At 47.1% G+C, this 25,000-nt stretch overlaps 1 protein-coding gene across 3 annotated transcripts in view; it reads right to left on the bottom strand.

Annotated features, from left to right (window-relative positions):
* Positions 1-25,000, bottom strand: part of plch2a (phospholipase C, eta 2a) — a 196,151-nt gene that overhangs the window by 34,549 nt on the left and 136,602 nt on the right. For all 3 annotated transcript variants that reach the window (XM_062540535.1, XM_062540536.1, XM_062540537.1), the window contains 3 exons: positions 18,106-18,252; positions 13,707-13,950; positions 8,139-8,268 (listed from right to left, as the gene is read on the bottom strand). In XM_062540535.1, the coding sequence (XP_062396519.1) occupies positions 8,139-8,268; positions 13,707-13,950; positions 18,106-18,252 (521 nt within the window). The remainder of the gene's footprint in view (positions 1-8,138; positions 8,269-13,706; positions 13,951-18,105; positions 18,253-25,000) is intronic.

Here is a 25,000-nt window from a genome sequence, read left to right as displayed (position 1 = left end):
ACACAACACACACACACACACACACACACACACACAGCTGAAGGGATCTCACTGTCACACACACACACACACACACACACACACACACACACACACACAAAAACACTGGAGCCTAATGACTGCACCCTTCACAGCAGCAAGCAGCATGGCCCCAGATCTGCAGCGCCTCTGTGCTAGGAGCTTACAGGATGATACGGCTGCTGAGGCTAAACTCAACTGGAGATGTGAGAAGAGTTTACGCTGAGAGAGGGGGATAGAGAGAGAGAGAGAGAGAGAGAGAGAGAGAGAGAGAATAGAGAGGCGCCCCCCACAGAGTAGCTGAGGCTCTTACACAGCTGTGCTACGGATGGCAGCTCTCAAGTGTGTCACCCAGGAGGAGAGGTGCACTACGAGGAACATTCATCACGGCACACTCACTGTCACGGGAACACCGTGTCTTCTTTGGAGTCGCTTGTGGATGTTCCTGTATTGATGTGCATACAAACTCCCTCCATCAATCCCACATGAACACGCGAACACGCAAGCGCGCGCGCGCGCGCGCACACACACACACACACACACACACACACACACACACACACACACACACACACACACACACACACACACACACACACACACACACAGCCAGGAGCAGGGAGAAGCCAGATTGCTCTAGTGTGCTTACTGTGTCTTACAACAGAAGCCATCTGTAGCCATTAAACACCATATGGGTCAGACATCCCTGATCGAATGGGAAGCTTTAGCAACCTGCCAACGGTCAAGATCTCCCTTTCTCTCTCTCACTCACTCACACACACACACAAGGTAGTAACTGTACACGCTCATGAGCACACACACAAATCTCACACAAATATATTCTACATTCCGTACGAACATTTGTATGTCACACCCTCACATTGCTCTGTGTTACCGTGCGCACGCACACACGCACACACACACACACACACCTGCATGTCATGCACTCACAACGGTCTTTCCCAGTGCTCTGCACCTGATACACACACACACACACACACACACACACACACACACACACACACACACATTTTATATACTTTATTTGATTCCACTTTACAAGTCAAGTTACATAAGGAATCAAATTTCTTGAATAATCCAGTAGATTAAAGCAGTTCAATAATCTATCATGAGTTTACATGTTCAAGGGTATAGGAAACATCGTCTCTTCCAGATAAACATGCTTCCTATAACTGCTGATATGGAACAGTATTTTACAAGCTGCTTGGCCTTAGTCTTATATAGTCCCCCAATGCAAAGTCCACGGACCACCAACCTATGTACATGACCTAGGCTACCAAACACTAACACAATGAGCTGGCATTTGTAACCTAGGTTCTCAATGATAGAAATCAAAGGCTGGTATTTAAGTGTTTTCGCACAGTATGAGTCCTCCATAAATAGGTCAAAAGCACATGACACTTCAAATATTTTAACTGTTTTAGCACTCTGAGAAATGATGATAATGTCCGGTGTGTTTGCAATTCCAGAGAAGGTGTTTGCAGGGGAATAAAACCATTCAGAGTGGACAGTGGTGTGTTTATAGATGTGCTCTTCCTCTGTGTGTGGGATCTGAGCAGCTATGAGGTCCACAAGTCTGTCATGTCTGGCAATATACAGTCCTTTAAGGGAGCTACAGCTGTTCATGATGTGGGCTACTGACTCCAGATGTTGGGGGGGGTCATGCAGCATACAGAGGGGTGAATGGTTGGAGGGAAACCATAGTGAGAGGTTGTATTTTGTGGGGAGAACCTGAAGGCGGGCTTTCACACAAAAGGTGAGGATGTCTTCTCCAATGGTGGCATTACTGTAGATGGTGTGTGAAACTGAGTGGTCTGCGCAGGGCAGTTTTGCCAACTTTCCCTGGAGTTTTAAATTGGACCAGTACTCCATGTTTTGGGCTCTCTGATTCTCCAGGAGAGTCTGCCTTGCTGTTCTTGGCTGGAGCAGTTGGGTGGTGTTGTTGTGATGCAGAGTTGCCTCTACAGTGACTGATGGGTCCTCCACCACTGCATCAGAGACCTCTACAGGGTGTGAGTGGGAGGTCCACTTCAGTTTTGTTCCTGTTCTCCTGCAGAGGTCATTTAGATCTGGCCAGTCTGATGACACACCAAACCCCTGTGCATGTACATCCAGTTTTCCATTTGCTTTTTGCTTAAATCCCAGAAAGTTGTCCTCTCCATGTGATGCAGGTGGCACTTTCCGTTTTTTTAAGTCTAGCAGTAGGGAGGCTCTGGCCATTTGTCTCACACGGGTGTCGTCACTGTTTAACATGGTGGTTAGATGGGATTGTCTGGCAGCTGTATAGGCCCACATGCAGTTGGGAACCCCCAAGCCCCCATCCTGCCGCCTCTGAAAGATGAAACATCTTGTGGAGTGTGTGTTAAGAGAGAGCCATTTCCTCACCACCTGTACAGTTTTACTGTCCATTTCATGAAGGACCTTCTGTGGAATGTGGACATTTGAAAATAGATGTTGAATTTTGGAGAATGCTATGTCCCTTACTGCTTGCAGCTTAAAGACAACGGGGAGAGGTGATGTGTCAATGAGCTCCAGGTTACTCATGTACTGTTGTGCCATGTCTGTCACTTGCTGACTCCATTCACCAGCGATGTTGAACTTGTGACCAAGATAGCTGTAGGTCTCATGTCTAGCATACACTCTGATCGGCTGGCCTGAGATGGTAAGCGAGGGGGGCTGATCGGCTTTGGATTTATACCACCGGTTGCCTCCACTCCTCCTCTCGTAGAAAACTGCACATTTACTGTGCTTTACTTTCAGGCCAGACCATGTCAGAAAGCTGTCAGTGCATGCTAGCATGTTCTTAATCACACTCTCTTCTCTGGATGCAATCATGACATCATCGGCATACCCTTGGACTGGGTTTGGTGACAGAACTTGGGGTGGGGCATGCACACAGAGCCATTTCAGCCACTGGTTGATGGCAAGAATAAAATTGACAGCACTCCATGGGCAGCCTGTTTTAATTCCTACTTCCAGGGGGATTGTTCTGGTGAGGTCTTTCCCACAGATTACTTGGATGTATGAGTCCCTGTATACATCTTTTATTAAATCCAAATAGATTTTGGGGAGTTGTATGTCCTCCAATGCATGTATCATTACATTATGAGGTAATGTGCCAAAGGCATCTCTGAAGTCTAGAAAGACAATGTGAAGTTTAGCAGACTCATGTTTGAAGTCATCAATGGCAGTCTTTAAGCAAAACACATGTTCATTCATGCCCTGCCGCTCAATGTAGGCTTTCTGATTACATGACAGAATTCCAGTGTCAACCAGCCATGGCAGTATTCTGGAGAGTAAGCACTTCATCAGAACTTTGTAAATAGTTGGAAGCAAAGAGATATCTCTCCATGTTGAAGGATCCTCTGGTATATTGTCTTTTTTAGGTATTCTGTGGATGAGCGTGCCCTTCCATGATGTAGGGACTTTACCATTAAGCAGACAGGTATTGAAAATGCTTTTGAGTATGTGGCAAGACGTCTGACTGGTGGCTTTCAGAGTCTCATAGGTTACACCATCTGAACCACTTGCTTTATTATTGGGTAGATTTTTGATGACTTTTCCAATTTCATCCGCTGTAAATTCCGATGTACACAGTGTAGACTCTGGGACTGATAAGTCTATGTTGTTCCACGGGGGTGGTAGAAGTGCAGCTGTGTTTGGCTCGGAATGACATTTATTTTGATAGTAGTTATAGACTTGTTCCGTATTACCGGAGTTCAGCGGAGGATTGGGGAAGAAGCTGTCGTTTAGGATAATGTCAATTGCCTTCGTTCTACGATGCTGCCATAGATAGGTTAGTTTGTTTCTACCTACCTTTTGAGGTTTTCGTTGGTGTTTTCTCGTGACGGCGGCCATAGCCGGCTGAATCACCTCGCGCAGGTAGCGCAGTTGTTTTTCAATCCAGACGGCCAGGGTTGCAGCCAGGTGTGGTTGGGACAACGCGATTTCATCCAGTGGCAGTGTCTTCATTATCCGAACGACATACTTTAGTAATGGTATTCCAAGATGTATTCCGTCGGCGCGTTTTGTTGTGAATACTCCATTTCTGAAGAAGACTCCATTGAGGATTGTGAACAGCTTGGACCATTTCCTGAAATCTCCGGTGATTATGAAGTTTTGTTTTTCTTGTAGCCGTTTTGTATCGAGTGTTTTCCTAAATTGTCTTTCATGATATTGAAAACGTGTCCATTCATTCTCGGTGAGCAGTTTTTCAAATTGCGTAAAGTCTGCTGATGCAGTGTAGCAGGCTGGCGGCAGATGTTGCGGGGTAGTATCCGAGACTTGCCATCGCTGTTTGTAAATTTTACCGCTTTGTATTGCCTGTTTGAAGGCTGCCTTGATGGTTGTTACTAGACACATAATAAACAGTGCTCTGCGTAAAATCATATCGGATAATTCTCTACATTAACGGCGGCAGTTACGACGGGTGCGTTGGGCCTAGTGCGGCGTCTTCCCGGTCAGAGGGCAGACTGACTGCGCGCGCGCACACACACACACACACACACACACACACACACACACACACACAGACACACACACACACACACACACACACACACACACACAAGTGAGTCCTCATACACACTGTGCTCTCAGCGGAGCAGCTCGGGGTGGGATTTGATTGGCTCTTTCCCCTGGTGTCCCTGACCTCCTCTCTAATAGAGTAGACCTCTGCTGCCCAGCTCATTTAGTGCATTCTCTCATTCCCTCTCTCTCGCTCTCTCTCTCCATTTCCATCGCTCATTCTCTTGCTCCCTCTCTCACTTTATCTCTTTCTTCCTCTCTCTCTGTATTCATGTCCCTCTTTCTCTCTCTCTCTTACCTTCACTCTCTCATTATCTCCTCATTTGTTTCTTTCTCCCTCACTCTCCCCTCTTCTCTCCTTCTTCATCAAATCATTCCCTTACTCTCCCTGTCTTTCTATGTCCCACTCATTACCTCTCTCTCTCCTCATACATTCCCTCCCACTATCATTCCCTCATTATTTCTATCCTTCACTCTCTCTCTCTCTTTCCCTCACTCTCTCCCCCTTTCATTCATTCTCTCCTTCTCTCCCTCCATCTCTTAATTTGCTTCTCCCTTTCTCTCTCCCCTCTTCTCTTGTCTCTATCTTCACTTCTCTTTTGCATGCATCAGTTCTCCCTCCTCTCAGTCCTCTTCTTCCTCCCCTTCCTCCTCCTCCTCCTCCTCCACCTCCTCCATCTCCAGAGTGGATTATTGGCCCTGAAACAGACGCAGTGGGAAACAGCAGCCCCAGGGCACTGGACCCAGGACACCCATGCCCTTAGCCTTGTTCAGATTGCTGGGAGTGTATAGCTGCCTTCACACATACACATGGCATGCACATACACACACACACATATACATACTGTACACATGCAGGCATGATACATAATAAACACACACACTTGCATTCATTACACATACACATGCACACAAACATGTACAGTATGTGCAAAAGAAAGCTTGTTAACTGAATGAGTGTCTATCTGTCCTTGTGGTAGAGAGGAGAAAAACACTGTTTTTAGGACACAGATGCCTTTACAAAATGACGTTTGGATGTTTTAACTGCATGACAAATATTAGATTGCCACAGGGGTGCATTGTGTCTGTGACCATGTCTATGTCTAAGGGAAAGACACCAAAAAAATACACTTCTGTGTTTATGCATGTATGTGTGTGTGTGTGTGTGTCCTTGCTGTGACAGACATAAATTAATGGTCCCCACCTTAAACCTCACTAATCTTCAATCAATCGGCAGACACCTTGTTTATCAGACTCTCGTTTCATCATGTTTAAATGGTAAACAGCTTTCCGCCCAAACCAATCTATCTTTGGCTGGAGGGGTTTGTGTTATTGACATTTCGCCAGGTCCAGAGAGGCGCTGAGCCGACTCCAGATCTGGGCCAGGCGTGGGACGGATGCGGCCCGGATCAGACCTGTATCCATTCCAGACTGTGTATCTACAGACTCATTAACCTGCTCTCAACTGCACCGAGCTGATACTGTCTGTCACAGCGCTGTGGCAATGGATGTCCTTCGGAGAGGATCTCACACGGAGATTATTAAGCTCACACACACACACACACACACACACACACACACACACACACACACACACACACACACACACAAACACATGCACACGCGCGCACACACACACCGCACGCACGCACACACAGAGAAAATAGCAGTGCACAGTATTTACTCAAAAGGTGAAGTGGATGACCTTCACAACACACCCACACAACCAACCCCAGATTTCCCAGCATAAAGCAGCCCACTCAACAAATCAATGCAGTTCCGATGACTTGGCAAACACCTACTAATGCAACTAGAATGACTTCGCAACGCCTACTGGTGCACTATAATGTCTGAGGACACAGTCAACCATAACCTAACCCAGGGCTGAAACCGACTGACTGGGAACATCGCTGTGTGCTTTGTCCCCAAAAGAACTTTGGAAAATCTCTCAATCTCTATGCTTGTTTACAACATCAGCAAGACTTATGACAGGCATCTGGCCTGATGGTGTTCTTCTGACCGCGCGATACGATCGGACTTCCTGTCATCCTGTCCAGACGTCAACAGGGCCATGGCTCAAGTCCAGAGCTTTGATGAGCGTGACACAGATAAGAGGCATGAATCAGTCTCCAGAGGTTTGATCAGCAGTAGTTTCAGATCCGTATGCAGTAGGCAGCCTCTAAGCAGCCACTTCCCCGACCAGTAACTCCAGACAACCAACACTGCATCATTCTAATTAATAATTCTAATTCAACTCCAATTTAGCAAAGTTGATCACAAAACACACGGTTGAAAAAGTGTTTGCTACTTCTGCTCTATCCCTGGCTACAAGTGGCCTTGCCCATTTCAGACACCACATCAGAAATCATGTTCAACTGACTGGGCAAAACTTGGCATCAATGACAATAAAATAAGAATAGCACCATTGAAAATAAGATGTTAAACCATATTTCATGAACATCAATGTTATCAACATTTCATCGATGTGATGTAGATGCTGATGGTTTTAAGTATTTGATCATTTCCAGAGATACAATGGAGAGGCATCACATTCCTTGAGCTGTAATTAAAGGTGTTAACTACAAAGGTGTAAGCGATTCGGGGGTAATGCCACCTCTGTTGACGTCCAGATAAAACAGAGAGCCAGCTCACAACTCCGTCCCCTGCCCTTCCGTGCAATTGAAACCATCCTAAAAACGCACATCTCATCGATGGTTGACTGGATCTGTTTGTTATGCTTTTTTGTATGTATTCAGTTAGTCCAGTTTTGTAAAGGGATTTCGCACTTTGGCCAACTAACAATCAATTTAACATTTCACACAACATGAGGCTGGAGGCAACAAACATTATAAAACAATGTGCAGTGGTGTGGCACTCACAAACACACAGCCTGTTGTACCCAGCATCCGTAACATAATACATAAAAGTTCAGAACGACTTCAGCACAGCATCTGAATCATTAGTTTTGACTCCGATCCAGACATCAGATGGTCTGCTGAGTTTGGCTTTAGGGAATGATGGTAACACACACACACACACACACACACACACACACACACACACACACACACACACACAGTCTCCGTGTTGTGTGTGTGTGTGTGTGTGTGTGTGTGTGTGTGTGTGTGAGAGAGAGAGAGAGACAGAGAAGAGTGTGTGCTTGTTTCTGTGTAATTTCACAAACTCACGAGGTGACTGGCTGAAGTAAAAAAATCAAGGGGAAGAATCCAGCAGCACATATTTGAAATTTAATTAATGGTTCGCCTGTGGAGTTCATGGCTTACAGAAACCAACGCATTTGCTCTGGGGAGGAGCGCTGAGCTCAGGGTGTGTGTGTGTGTGTGAGAGTTCTGCTCAGGGTGTGGAGAGCTTTGAACTAAAGGGGTTCTGAACTTCTCAGCGTGCACCACCTCTGCTTGCGCTCTCAAGTTTATTTCGGAGTTTTATTCGCGGCTGCGTATGTGCGTGCTTGAAGACCGTGTATCAGGTTAAGGCTGTGTCTGAGCCTGACTTCAAGTAGAGGTGTGTGTGTGTGTGTGTGTGTGTGTGTGTGTGTGCGTGTGTACACCTACCTTGAACATCTGCTTGACTTTCTGGCGTGGCAGGTTGACGTTGAGTTTGTGCAGGAGCTGCAGGACCTCGCTGATGCTGAGGCTGCCGTCTCCATTCTTGTCCGCCTCCGTGAACGTCTGCTTTAGCCACCTGACGCGCAGGGTTAAGGGTCATCACGCAGGAAGTGCACATCAACCACACAGGAAGTACACATCTCATCACACAGGAAATACACATCTTACTACCCAGGAAGTGCAAATCTCATCACACAGGAAGTACACATCAAACACACAGGAAGTACAAATCTCATCACACAGGAAGTGAACCTCAACCATCCCATCACACAGGAAGTACACATCAGCCACACAGGAAATACAAATCTCATCACACATGAAATCCACATCTCATTAGACATGAAGTACACATGACACGGTAAGAGAAGTAAACACACTACACTGCCTCTCAGGGTACTTAGCCTATTTGACACATGCCACCTATGGGACTCATCACTGAGTCAGTGCTCATTTAAACCATGTGCAGCATGTCTGACTGACATGGTTTACACTAATACAGTATATGGCATAAAGCATCAGCATGCACTACAACATGGAACAATATAGAGGTCACTGAATGTTGGACTCAACATCTTACATGATATTGCAAATATGTTGTAATAATTCACAACAGGGAGTTTCTGGTGACCATAGACACTAATGACCATTAAGAGTGTACAAAAGAGTCCAGTTCCATTGGATTGGTCTGTATGGTGCAGAGGCTACTGAGCTGCCAGTGTGAGGAGCAGACTGCCTTCCACTGCAGTCCACTGCTGTCCACTATAGAAGCGCAGAGAGGAGAGCTGGAGCCTAAATATAGAGCAGAGAGCCAGCATGTCAGAGCCCTCTGCTCCCAATGTACAGGAGATCACTCTCCTCTCGCTTGCTCACACACTCGCCCGCTCGCACTTTCTCTCTCTCTCTCTCTCTTTCTTTCACCCTTATCTCTCATTCTTTCAAACCATCTTCTCTCTCTCTCTCATCTCCTCATCAGCCACTCCAGTGTCTGTCTGTCTCTCTCTCTCTCTCTCTCTCTCTTTTTGCTCTTATGCATCTTTCCATCCTCCTCATCTCCACTCTCATCTCTGATCCACCCATCTCTTTCTCTTCCCTCTCCAATCTCCTTACCCTCTTATCCAGTACTACTCTACTACTCTCACACACACTCACACACACACACACACACACACACTCTTTCATCTTCTCTGAGCCCCTTCTCTTTGTCTCCACTCACTCAAAACGATTCCTTCCCTCCTCTAATCTTTCACTTCTCTCTCTTTCTATCTTTCTTTCTCTCTATCTCTGGAAATGAAAGGAATCTATACTTGTGTTAAGACCTTGTTCTGTGTGAAAAGTACCAGAGATTTCACTGTTTTCTTTTTCTCTCTCCCTCCCCCTTTCCATCTCTCTCTTTCTGTTCTCCTCTCTTTCTTTCTGTGCTTATTCCTCTGTCTAAATTCATTTCAGAACAATCCTTCAATCTCTCTCTGTTTCTTTCTTCTGTCTCCATTCATTTCAGAACAAGTCAAAGTGTCTTAATTAGAATGACAGTTCATATAATGTGTTGGCAAAGCACACAATAATATGACAACCCTAATTACAGCACTAATAACTCTCTCTCTCTCTCTCTCTCTCTCTCTCTAATGCTTTCTTCATCCCTCCCTCCCTTCTGCAGAAGATCCATGGTTTGCAGTAGCAGCCAGGAAGTTTCAGACACTTTGCATACAAATACTGTGTGCGTCGGTGCGTGCCTGCGTATGTGTGTGTGTGTGTGTGTGTGTGTGTGTGTGTGTGTGTGTGTGTGTGTGTGTGTGTGCGTGAGTGTGTGTGGTGTAAAAAGATTATTCCTCACTTTCAGAGCAACCTCAGCCACACTGAGAACATTTAACAAAGCAGGACAGATACCAATACTGGCCTTCACTAATAGTACATGTTACAGATTGAATTTCTGCACACACATACGCACACACACACCCATGCCCACATAGAAAGAGACGTTTTGACCAGCCTGTTCAGTGGTTATCTAAGGGTGGACTTTAAACTCTGTTATCGACGCCCACACAGAATGCTTCTGCCACCTGAGTTCCTTCCAGGCAAACGCAAACGTCCGCAGCTGTTTAAAAACATGCCGCAGCTCTCACCTCACAAACACACGCGCAGGTCTTGACCAATCAATAAGGCCATTTCAGGATTTCTCTCATAACCATAAGCGCTATGAGTATCTCCTGACTGGAATATAATCCTCCTGGTCTCGTACCTTCATCTCAAATGCAGAAGTAAAGCCTGCTGTTCCCTCTCTGACTCTCCCTTCGGGCTCCCGGGCAGCAGGAGTGGTAAGTCCGAGGACGTGAAGTAGCACAGTAATTCCATTACAACTCCAGCATTCAAAAACTCATTAGTCCACCACAGACTGGAGAGCCCCAGACGATTAGCATTTAGCTACTGGCACCATATACACTCTGCAAAATATGGAGACTAAAGTATATGAAACCTTCAAAACTCAGTAACTTAGTCTTTTAACAACTTCACAGTTCTGCTCACGGACTATGATTTGAGGTATACTTTTATCAGTCTGAACATATGTCTGCAGTATTTACACTTGCTGTCGGCGTGCAATACTTTAAAAATTCACATTAGTGATACAAGCTCACAATGATTAAGGTGTTTTACTTCAGCAGTCTCTGCAGTCACCTGCAAAGTTTTATCTTCACAGTTTCTGCTGATGGATAAGTGGATCTTCAATCCTCTACGGTGCGCTTTTAGAAGCTACTTCTGCACTGGAATCCAGCAGAGCCTCAGCTTCAAACCCTCTCTCTGCAACAGCATCAGTGGTATTCAATGCTTTCTAAAGATTTCTCCCTTCTAAAGTGACTCTCGCGGCGCTAGCTCCCAGGCAATCACCGTAAGCGCTAAGCTAAGCTAATTACGGCGTGACACACAGGCTCCACGCGGAGACGCCAGGTGTGGGCTTCGCCTGCTTTGTCGGAGACGGAGGGGAGGAAAACGGCTCTGCTCTTTGTTCCCTGGTTCCGTACGGCTCTCCAGAACTCCTGTTCGGTCCAATCATGTCTACCCAGCCACTTTCTCTCCAGTTTTCCTCTCTATCTCTCTCTCTAGATCTTTCTTTCTCTCTCTTTCTCTCTCTCTCTCGCTCTTTCTCTCTCTCTCTCTCTAGATCTTTCTTTCTCTCTTTTTCGCTCTCTCTCGCTCTCTCTCTCTCTCTCCATCTCCATCTCTCTCTCTCTCTCTGTCTGTCTGTCTCTCTCTCTCTCTTTTGTTCTTTGCTTTGTTCCTCAAATGGGTCCATCGATTGCCTCCTGAATGATCTAAATGCCAGTGCAGAGTGGAGGCAGATGGCACCCCCTACCGAGCCGGGTCTCTGCGCTGGATGTCTCCCTGCTCTCTCCTACCCCAGGCTCTCTTTTACTGGGAAGGGGGGTGGGGGCGGTGATGGGGGCGGGGTGGGGTGGGGTGTGCTGTGCTACGGCCTACGGATCTTTTTCCACCCCATCTACTTTAGAAATGGAGCAGAGTGGAAGAATGCTGCAGAGACTCGGTGTGCCCATACTGTGCCTCATTCCTGAGGACACGCGGACACAGCACAGCCAGAGAACATTCTGGAAAAAAAGGCACAGGAGTGTTCTGGGTAGAGCTGGCGCTTCCCACGTGCTGTATAATGATCCCTGCATGATACCCCCTGAGGAAACCACAAGTTCTAACTAAGTTGGGTATCATGGAGAGCGAGAAGGCCATCGAACAGGGAGGTTTTTATCTATTTATTTATTCATTTTATGAAAGTACGAAAGACGGAAGTCTGTAGGTATCTTCCCCTGTACTTAAACACACACAAGAACACACACAGACACACACTCTCCACCTCACACCATCAATCTGCTCATAGACGTCCTTATCATATCACTGTGATATACTTAGAGGCCAATGGAGCTACTTAACAAGGCAGTTTGAACAGTGGGTGAAGAAATAACTTCCTCCAGTCGTGGCCATTCAATTCTCTCCCCTAAGATGAGAGGGACTGTTGTCACTCAGGTATAATCACACACACACACACACACACACACACACACACACACACACACACACACACACACACTTGAGCTAATGAGACTACCGAGGAGTAAGCCAGTACAGGCCTGTGATTTCCCATATGACCATTTTTACATCAACATGCCACAGGCTACGCGTAAGAGAGAGAGATACAATATATCACACATCAATCCCAAACCACAATTTAAGCCGTAGCTCTAGAGTTGAAATGTACATTATGGCTATTGAATATGGCTCCAATCAGCAATCCGCATCCTGATCTTATGTGTGCAGACAGTTGACGGGCTTACTATTGCCTGAGTACATCTACTTCCCAAACACGTTAAGACAAGTGCCTATGGTCCGACACCCACAAACTATTTATCAATTATGCAAGCACGCATCAAGTGTCATCACCTCTTGACTGCAGTGGCATGTGGGCACTAGGGTATTTATGCTGGCATCGCCACTCGTGCCACTCTCCAATCACCTCACATTAACCGTGTGTGTGTGTGTGTGTGTGTGTGTGTGTGTGTGTGTGTGTGTGTGTGTGTGTGTGTGTGTGTGTGTGTGTGTGTGTGCTTATACTGCCGGACACACACTAGCTTGAGGACACATGTGGGCAACTTATGTGTGTGTGCAAGTGCGATGTGCGATGTGCGTGTGTGTGTGTGTGTGTGTGTGTGTGTGTGTGTGTGTGTGTGTGTGTGTGTGTGTGTGTGTGTGTGTGTGTGTGTGTGTGTGTGTATGTCTGTGTGTGTGTGTGGGCAGCTTATGTTTACATTCAAACATTTAGAGTGCCTCCAATCCACAGCAAATCACGCTCCAGTACCCACATCCCTCTCATCAGCGCATATACAGCCTGTGGGGACACTAACCCCCCATACACACACACATATACATATACACACACACACACACACACACCCCTGGTGCCACAGTGATCCCAGGCTACATCATAGCTTCTGTCCCTTCACGTACCAACCGTGGGCACAAACCATGTCAGGTCACTACATTTCTCTAATAAAGTAATAGCAATAATAATGCTGAGTGCATTCTACATTATGCAAAACAGTCAGATGGCCATAAGATTGCAGACCTTAGCTAACCAAGCCTTGTGGATATTATGCAAAAGTAAAGACAGAAATAATTTGCTGAACATCATTCCACAGTCAAAGTCTACTGAAAATAGACAGCTACAGAGAGTATTCTATTAAAGGACCGTTATGATTATGGTGTGTATAACATGCTATGACAAACACAGCCAATGTGATCCAACAACAAATCACCAACACATTCTAGCCAGTCTACATGGTCTGAAGGAACTTAGCAGAATGGACTTGAATCTGCCTACTGAAATCTAGTGAACATAATTAATAGCAAACACTGCAGAGCTGTAGAGTGTGTGTGTGTGTGTGTGTGTGTGTGTGTGTGTGTGTGTGTGTGTGTGTGTGTGTGTGTGTGTGTGTGTGTGTGTGCTATGAAGGATACTGGTCCCGCGTCCTCTGTCTCTTGGCCAGGCTGTCCTCGTCGCTGATGCCGGCCATCAGGTACTTGAGTCCGGTGATCCAGGTGCGCGCCTCCTCTCCGGTGCCGGACACCAGGTCCAGGGACTCCATGTGCTCCCCATAGTAGATGCTGAAGCAGCAGTTGGGGTCAAAGCTGCCGTCCGCGTAGCGCTGGAAGATCTCCGACTGGTTGCCCTCGCACACCTCACGGATCGAGTCGATGGAGACTGAGGACCAGACGAGACAGAGAGGGTTGGTGTACAGTATTAATTCACCATCACACTATACTGTATGATATACATTAACATTATACATCTTCTCTCTTTTACTTTCTTTTAGTTGGGTGTCTGAGAGAGAGAGAGAGAGAGAGAGGGTGTGTGTGTGTGTGTGTGTGTGTGTGTTATACCAATCCAGCGACTGCTTTTGGCAAGATTATGCATGGTTTATTTGTCGCACCAATGAAGCACATTTAAATTCTAATTTGTAACAGAGAGAAAGAGACGTAGAGAGAGATGGAGAGATGTTTTTGGAGGTCCTTACGGACGCCTTTCTACGTTGTTAAAAAGAATCCGAGCGCCACCAGAATGGTTCCTTGGGAGGAAGTTACTTCAGGTAAAAAGGGAAATAAAATCTACTTTAAAAGGCAAGGCAGTGACATCTTAAGTCTTAAGTAAGTGACTAACTTATCGGAGGTAAAGTAAGTACACTAGCATCAGGACACAGATCGTTTCTGTGAGTGATTCTAATGAACTCTATGAGCAGAGTGAAAACGCCTGATTGGGTTTAGACAAACTCATTACTCTATGGGCCATCACGGGTTACAGAGAGCACAGGCACAGCACTGAGATTAGCCACATATAGGATGGAGAGAGGGAGAGAGAGAGGGAGAGAGGGAGGGAGGGAGGGATACAGACAGAGAGAGAGAGAGGAGGCAAGAAACAGGGAGGGAGGGAGAGGGAGAGAGGAGGAGAGGGAAAGAGAGAGCATTGGAGGGAGATAATGACGGAGGGAGGGAGGGGAAGAGAGGGAGACAGACAGACAGACAGAGGGAGGGATTGTCATTTAGGCTTAACTATGAGAGTGAGGGGAGGGGATGGGGGGTGCCATTTAGGCTTAAATATTGACTCCCGCCTAATTAACATTTAGCTCAGTCTCCCTACGGAGGACGCCACCCCAAGAGGATCATGGGTACACACGATAAACTCCTAATGCCTGGGATTCATGCCTCTCACTCCATTCGCATAGACTCACTAGTCTGATTGCCATTGCTCCGTCGCCCCTTATCTTTCATTCATTTTATTCCGTCTCTCATTTCCTGTCATTCACTCACTATCTTTCTCTCTATCCCTCACTCTGTTTTTTTCCACTTCCCTCTATCTATCTCTCCCTCTCTCTCTCTCTCTCTCTCTCTCTCTCTCTCCTTATCAATTGATTTGTATCTCTGTAGGAGCTGTTTGTACTTGAGAATCCTGTCAGGCAGAATCTAACACGGTCCAACATGTGCTCTGGGCACTCAAATTCACACTTTTCTAAATGGACATCGGAACAGGGAGAGCAGTTCCTTCATTTCATACACACACAAACAACATGCATACACAACAAACATACCTGTACAGACGCACACACACACACGCAGAGCAGATGTCCTGACACCTGTTATCATTTCTGGGTGGACACACCTGAGGTGTTGCAATCTGTCTTGGGAGATGTGTGTGTGTGTGTGTGTGTGTGTGTGTGTGTGTGTGTGTGCGCGCAACACACTGACCTGTCACACACACCCACACAGTGTGTTCTGCAGTTTCAAAGTATAGAACTTACATATGCATCCAGTGTACAGCAATGCTGCTTTGTATTTGTGACTGTGTGTGTGTGTGTGTATGTATGTACAGTATGTGTGTGTGTGTGTGTGTGTGTGTGTGTGTGTGTGTGTGTGTGTGTGTGTAGGTCAGTTAAGCAGCGATGAGTAAGTAAGTGAGTGTACTGTACTGTATGTGTGGTCTTGGCTCTGATCCTAAGCACCGAAGACCTACTGACCTGAATAATCTCTGACAGCAGACGGCCTTACACTAAACCTCTACAGATCACCTCACCACACCCACACCCACACCCACACACACACCCGCCCACCCGCTCACACACCCACACACACACACACACACACACAGAGACTGCTAATGGAGCTTCTAGGAGTGTGCTGAATATGCAGTGCCTCTGATAAGCCCTGGCTGTCCCAGCCCCTTGCTCCATTAGCCCAGGCCTGTGAGCAGCTGATTAATATGGATGGGGCTATATGAGCCAGATCCTACACATATCCGCATGACCAGAGCAGTTCAAAGCCTCCGGCGCCTCCTCATCCTCTCTGGCTGCAGGGGGATCTCAGTCCCATCTCCTCCTCCTGTGGAAGACTGGCGAACGGCACACGGGCCTGCCGAGTCCACCAATGAATAATGCAGCAACGCCGAGAAACTAATGAATTAGAATGAGCTATTTACATAGAGACACACATAAAAGTACACAGATACACACACACACACACACACATACCAATAGATAGAGAGGCAGGCGCAGGCAGGCAGGCACACACATACTCACACACACACACACATACACACAAATAGTCTACTCTCTCCAGCATCAGGTGCCACCAGTCATCTCAATTTTCCAAACTTCCCAGATAGTTTCTCTTGTATTGTTATGGCCTTTCTTTCTCTTGCCTCCTCTATCTCTCTCTCTTCACCTTATCACCCTCTCTCTACCCCTCCATCTAGTCCTCTCTCCATCCCCCCATTCTCTCTCGCTCTCTCGCTGTCTCTCCCCCTCTCTCGCTCTCTCCCCTCCGGTTTCTCCCAGGGAGTGCCGAGGTGCAGAAGGAAGCTACAGTTAGCAATCGCTGAATAATTAAATGAGCCTAAGAAGGCACTTAAGTCCCAGGGGAGCAAAGACGAGGAAGAGGAAGAGGAAGAGGAGGAGGAGATGAAGAGGAGGAGCAAGAGATGAAGACAGGATGATGATGAGCAGAAGCTTCAGGAGCTCCTACACTACAGCAGTTGAATGTGGAGCAGAATTGCCCATTTCCATAATCCCAATGAAGATCTGTCCAGTATAGGCCTATGGAGGAGGAGGGGGAGAAGGAGGGGGAAAAGGAGGAGAAGGAGGAGGAGGAGGAAGAGGAGAAGGGGGGTTTCAGAATGAATAAAAAGTGGAATATCCACGCACATTTTTTGACTGGGTGCAGGATCTTCAAGAGATATAAGCTATAAAAAAAGATAAAGTTATCCGCACACCAGTATATAGCTCCCAGTGAATGTATTGTGAAACAACGTTGAGCCACTGGCTCTTCCTCAGGCTTCAGAATGAGGCTAGGGCACAAAGGAGAGCAAATGGGATTCACACAAAGCTGGGGTCTGACCAAACCCACATCAGGGCCAGATCAGAGCCAGATCAGAGAGAGCTCCATTCAGAGAGCGCTCCATTCTTAATTTCCTTTTTCTCCCGAGCAAAGGATGATGTTAAGCTTCTCCCACAATCATGACAGGGAGATAGACAGAGGAGAAGGAGGACGAGGAGGAGGAGGAGGACGACGAGATGTTGATGAAGCTCTCTGCATGTTAAGTAGAGATGATTTAGAGGATAATTACATGCAACTCCTGTCTAACACTCTCTAGCACGAGTCTGGAGACCTTTTCTAGGGAAAAGGTCAACGCCAGTGAATGAGTTGTTTGAGCAGCGGGAGAGAGAGAATGAGATGAGAATATTTTGCTTAACAGATGATAAAACATTCATGAGCGAGCGTGAAGAAGGGAGCTAGAAAGAAAGGCAAAGGGAAGGAGAACGATAGAAAGAGAGAAAACCAGAGAGAAGAAAATAGTAAAGAAAACCAGCGGAGAGAAGGTACCACAAAGAAACGTCTAGAGGATGCATTCAGAGTTGGGCTGAGAGTCCAGCCCTAAGCATTACGGAGGAGACTCTCAAGTCCGCTCTGCTGCAAAGGTCAGTCAAGTGCTCTCTTTAGCGTCCTGCTGCTTGCCTTTGGCCCCGGGCCCCACGGGACTCAATCACAGCCGCAATCAGACTGGACTCCAGGGATCAGGACACACACAGGTAATGGGCCCACCTGATTATGATGGTGATGAGCATCTGTGTGTGTGTGTGTGTGTGTGTGTGTGTGTGTGTGTGTGTGTGTGTGTGTGTGTGTGTGTGTGTGTGTGTGCACGCAAGGGAAAGAGAGAGAGAGATGTGTACACCTGCAATGTGTGTGAGTTTATTTTTGGAAAGGTGTCAAAATTGTACATTTGGACAGTGTATCCTCTCTCTCTCTCTATGTGTGTGTGTGTGTGTGTGTGTGTGTGTGTGTGTGTGTGTGTGTGTGTAAGTTAACTCACTCTTGGCCTTCTCGTTCTTGCGTGAGGGTCTCCAGCGGATGCAGGACTTGTGTTCGTCCAGGTAGAAGAAGCGCACCAGGCCTTTGGAACCGCCGCGCAGTTTCACCATCTGACAACCCGACTGCATGGAGCTCATGCATTTCTCCACTAGAACACAGAGAGAGACAGACAGACAGACACTTTAGAACACATGCATTTCTTCACTAGAACACAGGGAAATGTAACCAATAACAAAGCATATCATACATTTCAAAATTAGAGAGAGAGAGAGAGACAGAGAGAGAGAGAGAGAAAGAGAGAGAGAGCTGTGAGCACAGACCAGAACGTTGAGAGCATTACGATCCTCACGATACGCTAAGTGAGACAGCAATAAACCTCTTGCTTTTCTCACCGAGCAACCAAGCAACTTCTAAAGCTGTGCACTTGAACACTTGACCACCTACAGTATTGCCACTAGACTAGAAGCACACAAGACACAAGACACATACACATGCTCAGAACTGCAGAACCCTCACGAAGCCTCCCCATGGCGACACCACTGTGTGTAGGTGAGTGTGTTTCTGTCTGCTCAGGAAAGCCTTCAAGCAAAGAGCAAAGGTGGGAAGTCTTAAACACACCCAAAACACCCCCCCCCCCACACACACACACACATGCGCACGCACACACACACACACAGCGCAGTGTAGATAAGAGATCCCACTCTCATACACTTTCACACTAAAATCACACCCACTGATCATCCCACCCCATGAATTTTATGGGAAGGTGTGTGCACATGTTTGAAATGGAAGGAAATAGAGAGAGAAAATATATAGAGGAAAGAGTGAGTGGTGTGTGTGTGCGTGTGAGAGTGTGTGAGTGAGTCAGTGAGCGAGTGTGCCGTGTGTGTGCATCTGTGTGCGTGTGAGTGAGCGTGAGTGAGAGAGAGAGAGAGAGAAAGAGAGATAGGGAGTGCATGTGTGTGAAAAAGGAGGAGTGCAAATGGCTGCATAGGAGAGACAGACAGACAGACAGACAGGTAGAGAGAGACAGGTAGAGGTTGATCTTGTGTACAGTGGATCACACATAAAGCTTTAAACCAGACAGCCTCGGCTGACAGGGGGACAGAGCAGAGTGTGTGCCATGAGTGCAGGTTCCACACATGACAGACAGGGGGAGCTAGAGCACACAGGCCAGTCAGTGGCACACGTCCTACAGTACTACGATCTGAGAGGGTCCGTGATGTGCTTAGAACTCAAAACAAGCAGAGGCTTGAGTGCATAGGGTGTGCATTGAATGAGAACTAGAATACAACAAACTACAACAAAAAGCTGGAACTAGATGAGTTAATCTATTCTTTTCCCCCCAAATGTCTCTCTTCCCCTCATGATCCCACAGGACGACTCTACACACTTCAATGCTCTTTTGGGAAACGCGCGTTGGTTAAAAAACACCAGCCAGCAGCAGAGAGCTCTTCCATCACCAAAGAGGCGAGACGTGGCTCTTTTGTGTTGTGTTACCCTCACAATATGCATACTCACACTCACACTCACACACACTCCTGCTGTTGCAAGGACCTCAAGGCAGAGTGAAAAGGTGTAAACGTTGTTCTTTCATAAAGCATGATATGACAGTCAAGCTGCGTTGTCACCAGCAGCAGAGCCATGGCTAGCAGAGATCATTTGTTTACACACTGCAATTCTCATGCTGTGCACGCTCTTTTGTGATAGAATTATTACGATTTCTGACTGTTTTGCAAGAACACATTTTTATGTGCTTGTGTAAAACAATGACTGTATCTATGTTTGTATGTGTGTGTGTGTGTGTGTGAGAAATACTGGAAATACTGTTTCCAAACAGTCACACATAAATACATATGCACCACATTTCTCTATCAAACACACACACACACACACACACACACACACACACACACACACAGGGCACCAGAGAGGTGTGAGGGAGCATCCACCTGCTGGTTGCCCGCGACAACCACACTGAGGCACTGATGGAGCTGTTACACAATGGGCGGAGCACCACGGCAACCAAGCTGAGTTCTATCCTGCCATGTGTGTTATGCAATCATCTGTCAGGAGAGTGTTAATGAAGGCATGTGTATGTGTGTGTGTGTGTGTGTGTGTGTGTGTGTGTGTGTGTAGAAATAAAACACTAGAGACCGGATGTATGAGTTCTGCATGAGATCAGGCGGAAAGGATAGCGATAATCTCTCCATCTGTGGATCTCTCTTCCTCTTTCCATCTCTTCATCTCTCTCTCATTCTTCTCCTCTCTTCATCTCTCTCTCATTCTTCTTCTTTGCCTTGCCATGAGGGAGTGTCCCTATTCCAGCTTTCTTCGTCTAATATGTATATTTCTAAAGTGTTTCATTACATCATTCACTCAATCATTGCATCAGCTCACCCCTTCCATCGCTCTATGTGCATGAGTCCCAATCCGTCTCTCCCATTCCTCCACACACACCCCTCCTCTCTCTCTCCATCTCGCTCTCTCTTTTTCTCTCTCTTCTATCTCTCTCTCTCTCTCTCTCTGTTTCTCTATCTTCTATCTATCTCTATCTCTCTCTTCCAGAGAGTAAATACAATGCTTCAAAGGCATAGGGAGGGAAAGCAGACAGAAACAAAGCCTTCCTCCCCATCCCATCCCATCCCATCCCTTCTCATCACATGACTCCCGTTGCCACCGGCAGCAACCAGACTCTCAGCATCAGCACCACTCCCACAGTCCTGCCAGAGGAGCCAGAATGCAACGGAGAATCCGCACCTCCCACTGTAACAGCACATTAGAATGTGTGAGTGTGAGTGTGTGTCTGTGTGTGTGTACTTCTGTTCCTCTACCCCCTGGGGTTGAGTCTGAGTCTTATTTTAGCACACTGTTAACCATTTTCAGTGAAGGCAGAGGAAAATTCACAGTCAAACCTTTTTTTAGAATCCTTTCTCTCACTCCCACACACAGAGACATAAACACACACACACACACACAAACACACACACAATCCCGCTGCTCCCCAAGCAACCAATCTAGCAATGATGAAATGGTAAAAATTACCTACGCGCACACACAGCGCACACACACACACACACACACACACACTCCCACTGCTCCTCAAACAACCAATCCAGTGTTGATGAGACGGTAAAAATACTTCTGACAGACAAAGTACCTGAACAGTGTGTGCCACGCGCACACACACACACACACACACACACACACACACACACACACACACACACACACAGACACAAAACCATAGCTCCACACATGTTCAATCAAGCCTTGATGAAAGGTGTCTAGGAAAGTCCCCAAACGGTGTGTGCGCGCGCGCACACACACACACACACACACACACACACACACACTCTTCAGGCTGAAAGGACTGAACGTTATCTACACAGTGATGGAGCCGCCTCCAGGACAGGGGCCGGTGACCTCCATCTGCTCTGAGCCACGGATCAAACAGGAGACGCTAGAAAGTTCTCTTTTCTTCACAGAGAGCAGGCTCACACACTCTTTGACTTCTCCCCACTCCTCCTTTTATTGGATCTGGATGGTTCCCATGGAAACCGGGTCAAAGTTGAGAGTGGCGAGTCAAGGGAGTGATAAAGGAGAGTGCAGTGAGAATCGCACTGCACACTTCAGTTCTTGACAGAGACATAGAAATGACACACCAAGTACCTGGATACCTGCTTTTGTGTGTGTCTACAGGTATAACAATGACATGAAACTGTGTGTATGGATGTACATACACATACAGAACACTCTGAGTGTGAGCCTGGTTAAATCGCTAAACTGTTCAATCTTTGTCTCAGAAAAAGATTGTTACACACTGAGGAGACAACTCACTGTATACTTAAATAGCAGCTATACGTCTCTGTAGTTTGATGCTGCAGAGTCTTCAGCGCAATACTGTTCAGTGCACGTGACTCACTAGGTGACAGTCCTAGTACTGATATGGTAAGAGACAAGCTGCGGAACACCTTTAAAGTGTCAAGACAAAAGAACAAGACACACACTAAATCACGAGAGACCAGCCGATCACTATATTCCATGCTTGACTGACAGCGGTGGCGATTGTTGGAAAGGCATCCCTAACTGCTATTTGTTTACAAGTCACTACACATTTGAATCAAATTCCTAAAGAAGCATCTTTCTCCAGAGCCATCTGCTGCACAGGTAGCTACATCCTGTCAGTGCTTAGGGAGAGCTTATTATGCTCTCTGTAGTTCACTCCAAAAACACAATAATCCATGACCCACTACACCTGACCAGTTACTTGGTCAGAATCACCACACTTGAGGTCAAGGCAGACAGACACAATCCAGGTCAACTACAGTGGGTTAACCGGGGGGTCCACTGAGAATAGACAGGTTTACACCCACACCCACACCCACACCCACACCCACACCCACACCCACACACAGACACAAGCAGGCCTGGTCAGATAACCTGCATTTAGTGCATCTGGTCACTAATAGGTCAGTAGCAGGAGAGGATGGCGTGTCCACGTGAAGCAGGCAGCACATCAGGTGACACTCCAGACAATCCCATCCTGACCTGCTCTCATGCGGAGTACGCATGCATGATTTCATTTGAACTTGGGTGTGTGTGTGTGTGTGTCTGTGTGTGTGTGTGTGAGTGTGTGTGTGTGTGTGTGTGTGTGTGTGTAGTACCTGTATCTATAGGTACTGTACCAAGTGGATGGTCAAGTGGACCAAGTGGACACCCCTCTGGTGACCTTTCTATGCGGATGTGTATAGATACATGTGTGTGTGTGTGTGTGAGTGTGTGCAATATGGATGGTCCGTCACACCTCTCTGGTGACCTGTATGTGTGGATGTGTGTAGGTACAGGTATATATTTGTGTGTGTGTGTGTGTGTGTATGTGTGTGTTTGTTTTGCCGACCTGACTGTCAGTACCAGCAGGTGGCCACTCCCTTAGGGATCTGGGCCAGAGGGTCAAGATGTCTGCACATCCACGGCTTAAAGTCAGGGGATTGCCTGCCGACCATATGTTCACCACACACACGCACGCACGCGCACGCGCACGCGCACGCGCACACACACACACACACACACACACACACACACACACACACACACACACACACACACACACACACACACACACACACACACACACACACACACACACACACACACACACACACACACACACACACACACACACACACACACACACACACACACACACACACACACACACACTCACACAGCTGCAGAGACATTCAGTCACAGTCATGCATATGCAAATACAGGAGGCCTTCCTGAGCTCCAGGGAAATGTAGACGCACTAATGTCCTACTGAGTTTGTCTAAAAGCCCTCCTTAATCTCATAAACACACAAACTGAATTACTGTTTGAAATAAGTCTCCCACTCACGCGTGCCAAAACACAGAAAGACAACCCTACTCGATACCCTTGATAACACATGCAAATACAAACATGAAGAAATCCTACTGAGCGTCTCAAATGTTTCTCCTGATCACAAACACAAACACCCAAGTATGTGCAAGTACACACACACACACACACACACAAGCAGGTGACATCCCCAGGCTGATGCAAGTGTCAGTAGCATGCAGTAGCAAGTGTCAGTAGCAACCCTACATTACACACACCCATGCCAATTCCAACACCCCCGCCCCCCTCTCCTGGGTCACCAGACTGACCAGGAGGACCTGACTATCATCATTACTCACCTCAGACTGACCCCATCCCACACAACGCCCCCCCCCCCCCCCCACACACACACACACACACACACACCCTGACATCACTCTAGCAGCCTGCACACTGCCTCTTGGCATTAAGATCAAACATGCAGCGCGATACACCACACCACATACACACACACACACACACACACTCACACAAACAAGCCATCTGTGCCAGCTCCCTCTTACACATCACTAACACGCTAATGCTGCTAGCCACAAATAGCATCTCTAACCTACATCCAGCAGACAGCACACAACACACACGCCACCACGCCCCTAATAACAACGTCTCTGGTCTGCATCCACCTCCTAACACACAACACAAGAGCAAACACACTTCTCCTGTGTCCCCCCTCAGCTGAGCCCCACTAAGCCCAGTTACAGGTCACTCTGGAGTACTACGCGTGTTATGAGAGCCGTATAATACAGCAAGACTGCCGCTGGCCACCGTTAACATCTCATAACTAGAACATTAACTGTAACACACAGCTGTAAGTGCTGAGTCTCCTCAGCTCCATGGGCTAAGGCTTGCTATCTGATTTATTTATACTGTAGGGCAGATACTTGAGTGTTGAGTGGATTGGGTGAGCCCACGGCCCACTGCCATTTTAACAACGGCCTGTAAATCACGTGCCGCCCTGCTCCAGGGCCGGCCACCGTAGAGCACACAACAGTAAATACTGGATAATCCTCCGCCACACTTGGGTAAAAAGCCACACCATCCGGCTCACACTGTATGTTAAATACTAAGGCAGTATTATACGTCAGATACTATGAGTGTGTGTGTAGGCTATCATAAATAAGCCCATGAGCTGTTGCCCTAACTCATGTAATACCAAATGAAACACATCTGGCTGGAAAGGGCTAAGAGCTGGCAAATGAACACAGGGTCAGGGACAGGCTAGTTCCCAATGACCGCTGTGAGGTTGAGCCCACTGACGTCGCATGCATCTCCCCTGTTTCAGTCTTTCCCACCTTCAGGCTAGAGAGGTTATTAGGGGCGTGGTGACTTGTGTGTTGTGTGCTGTCTGGTGGATGCACATGTAGGTTAGAGATGCTATGTGTGGCTAGCAGCATTAGCTAGCTAGCTCACAGGTGTGCAGAGCCAGGTGGAGGAAATGACAGCGTGAACTGAAGGTCCTCCATCTGTCATGGATGAAT

This window comes from Sardina pilchardus, chromosome 7 (genome assembly GCF_963854185.1).
Source record: "Sardina pilchardus chromosome 7, fSarPil1.1, whole genome shotgun sequence".
Classification (NCBI taxonomy): Eukaryota; Metazoa; Chordata; class Actinopteri; order Clupeiformes; family Clupeidae; genus Sardina; species Sardina pilchardus.
This window is presented reverse-complemented; position numbering and strand designations above follow the sequence as displayed.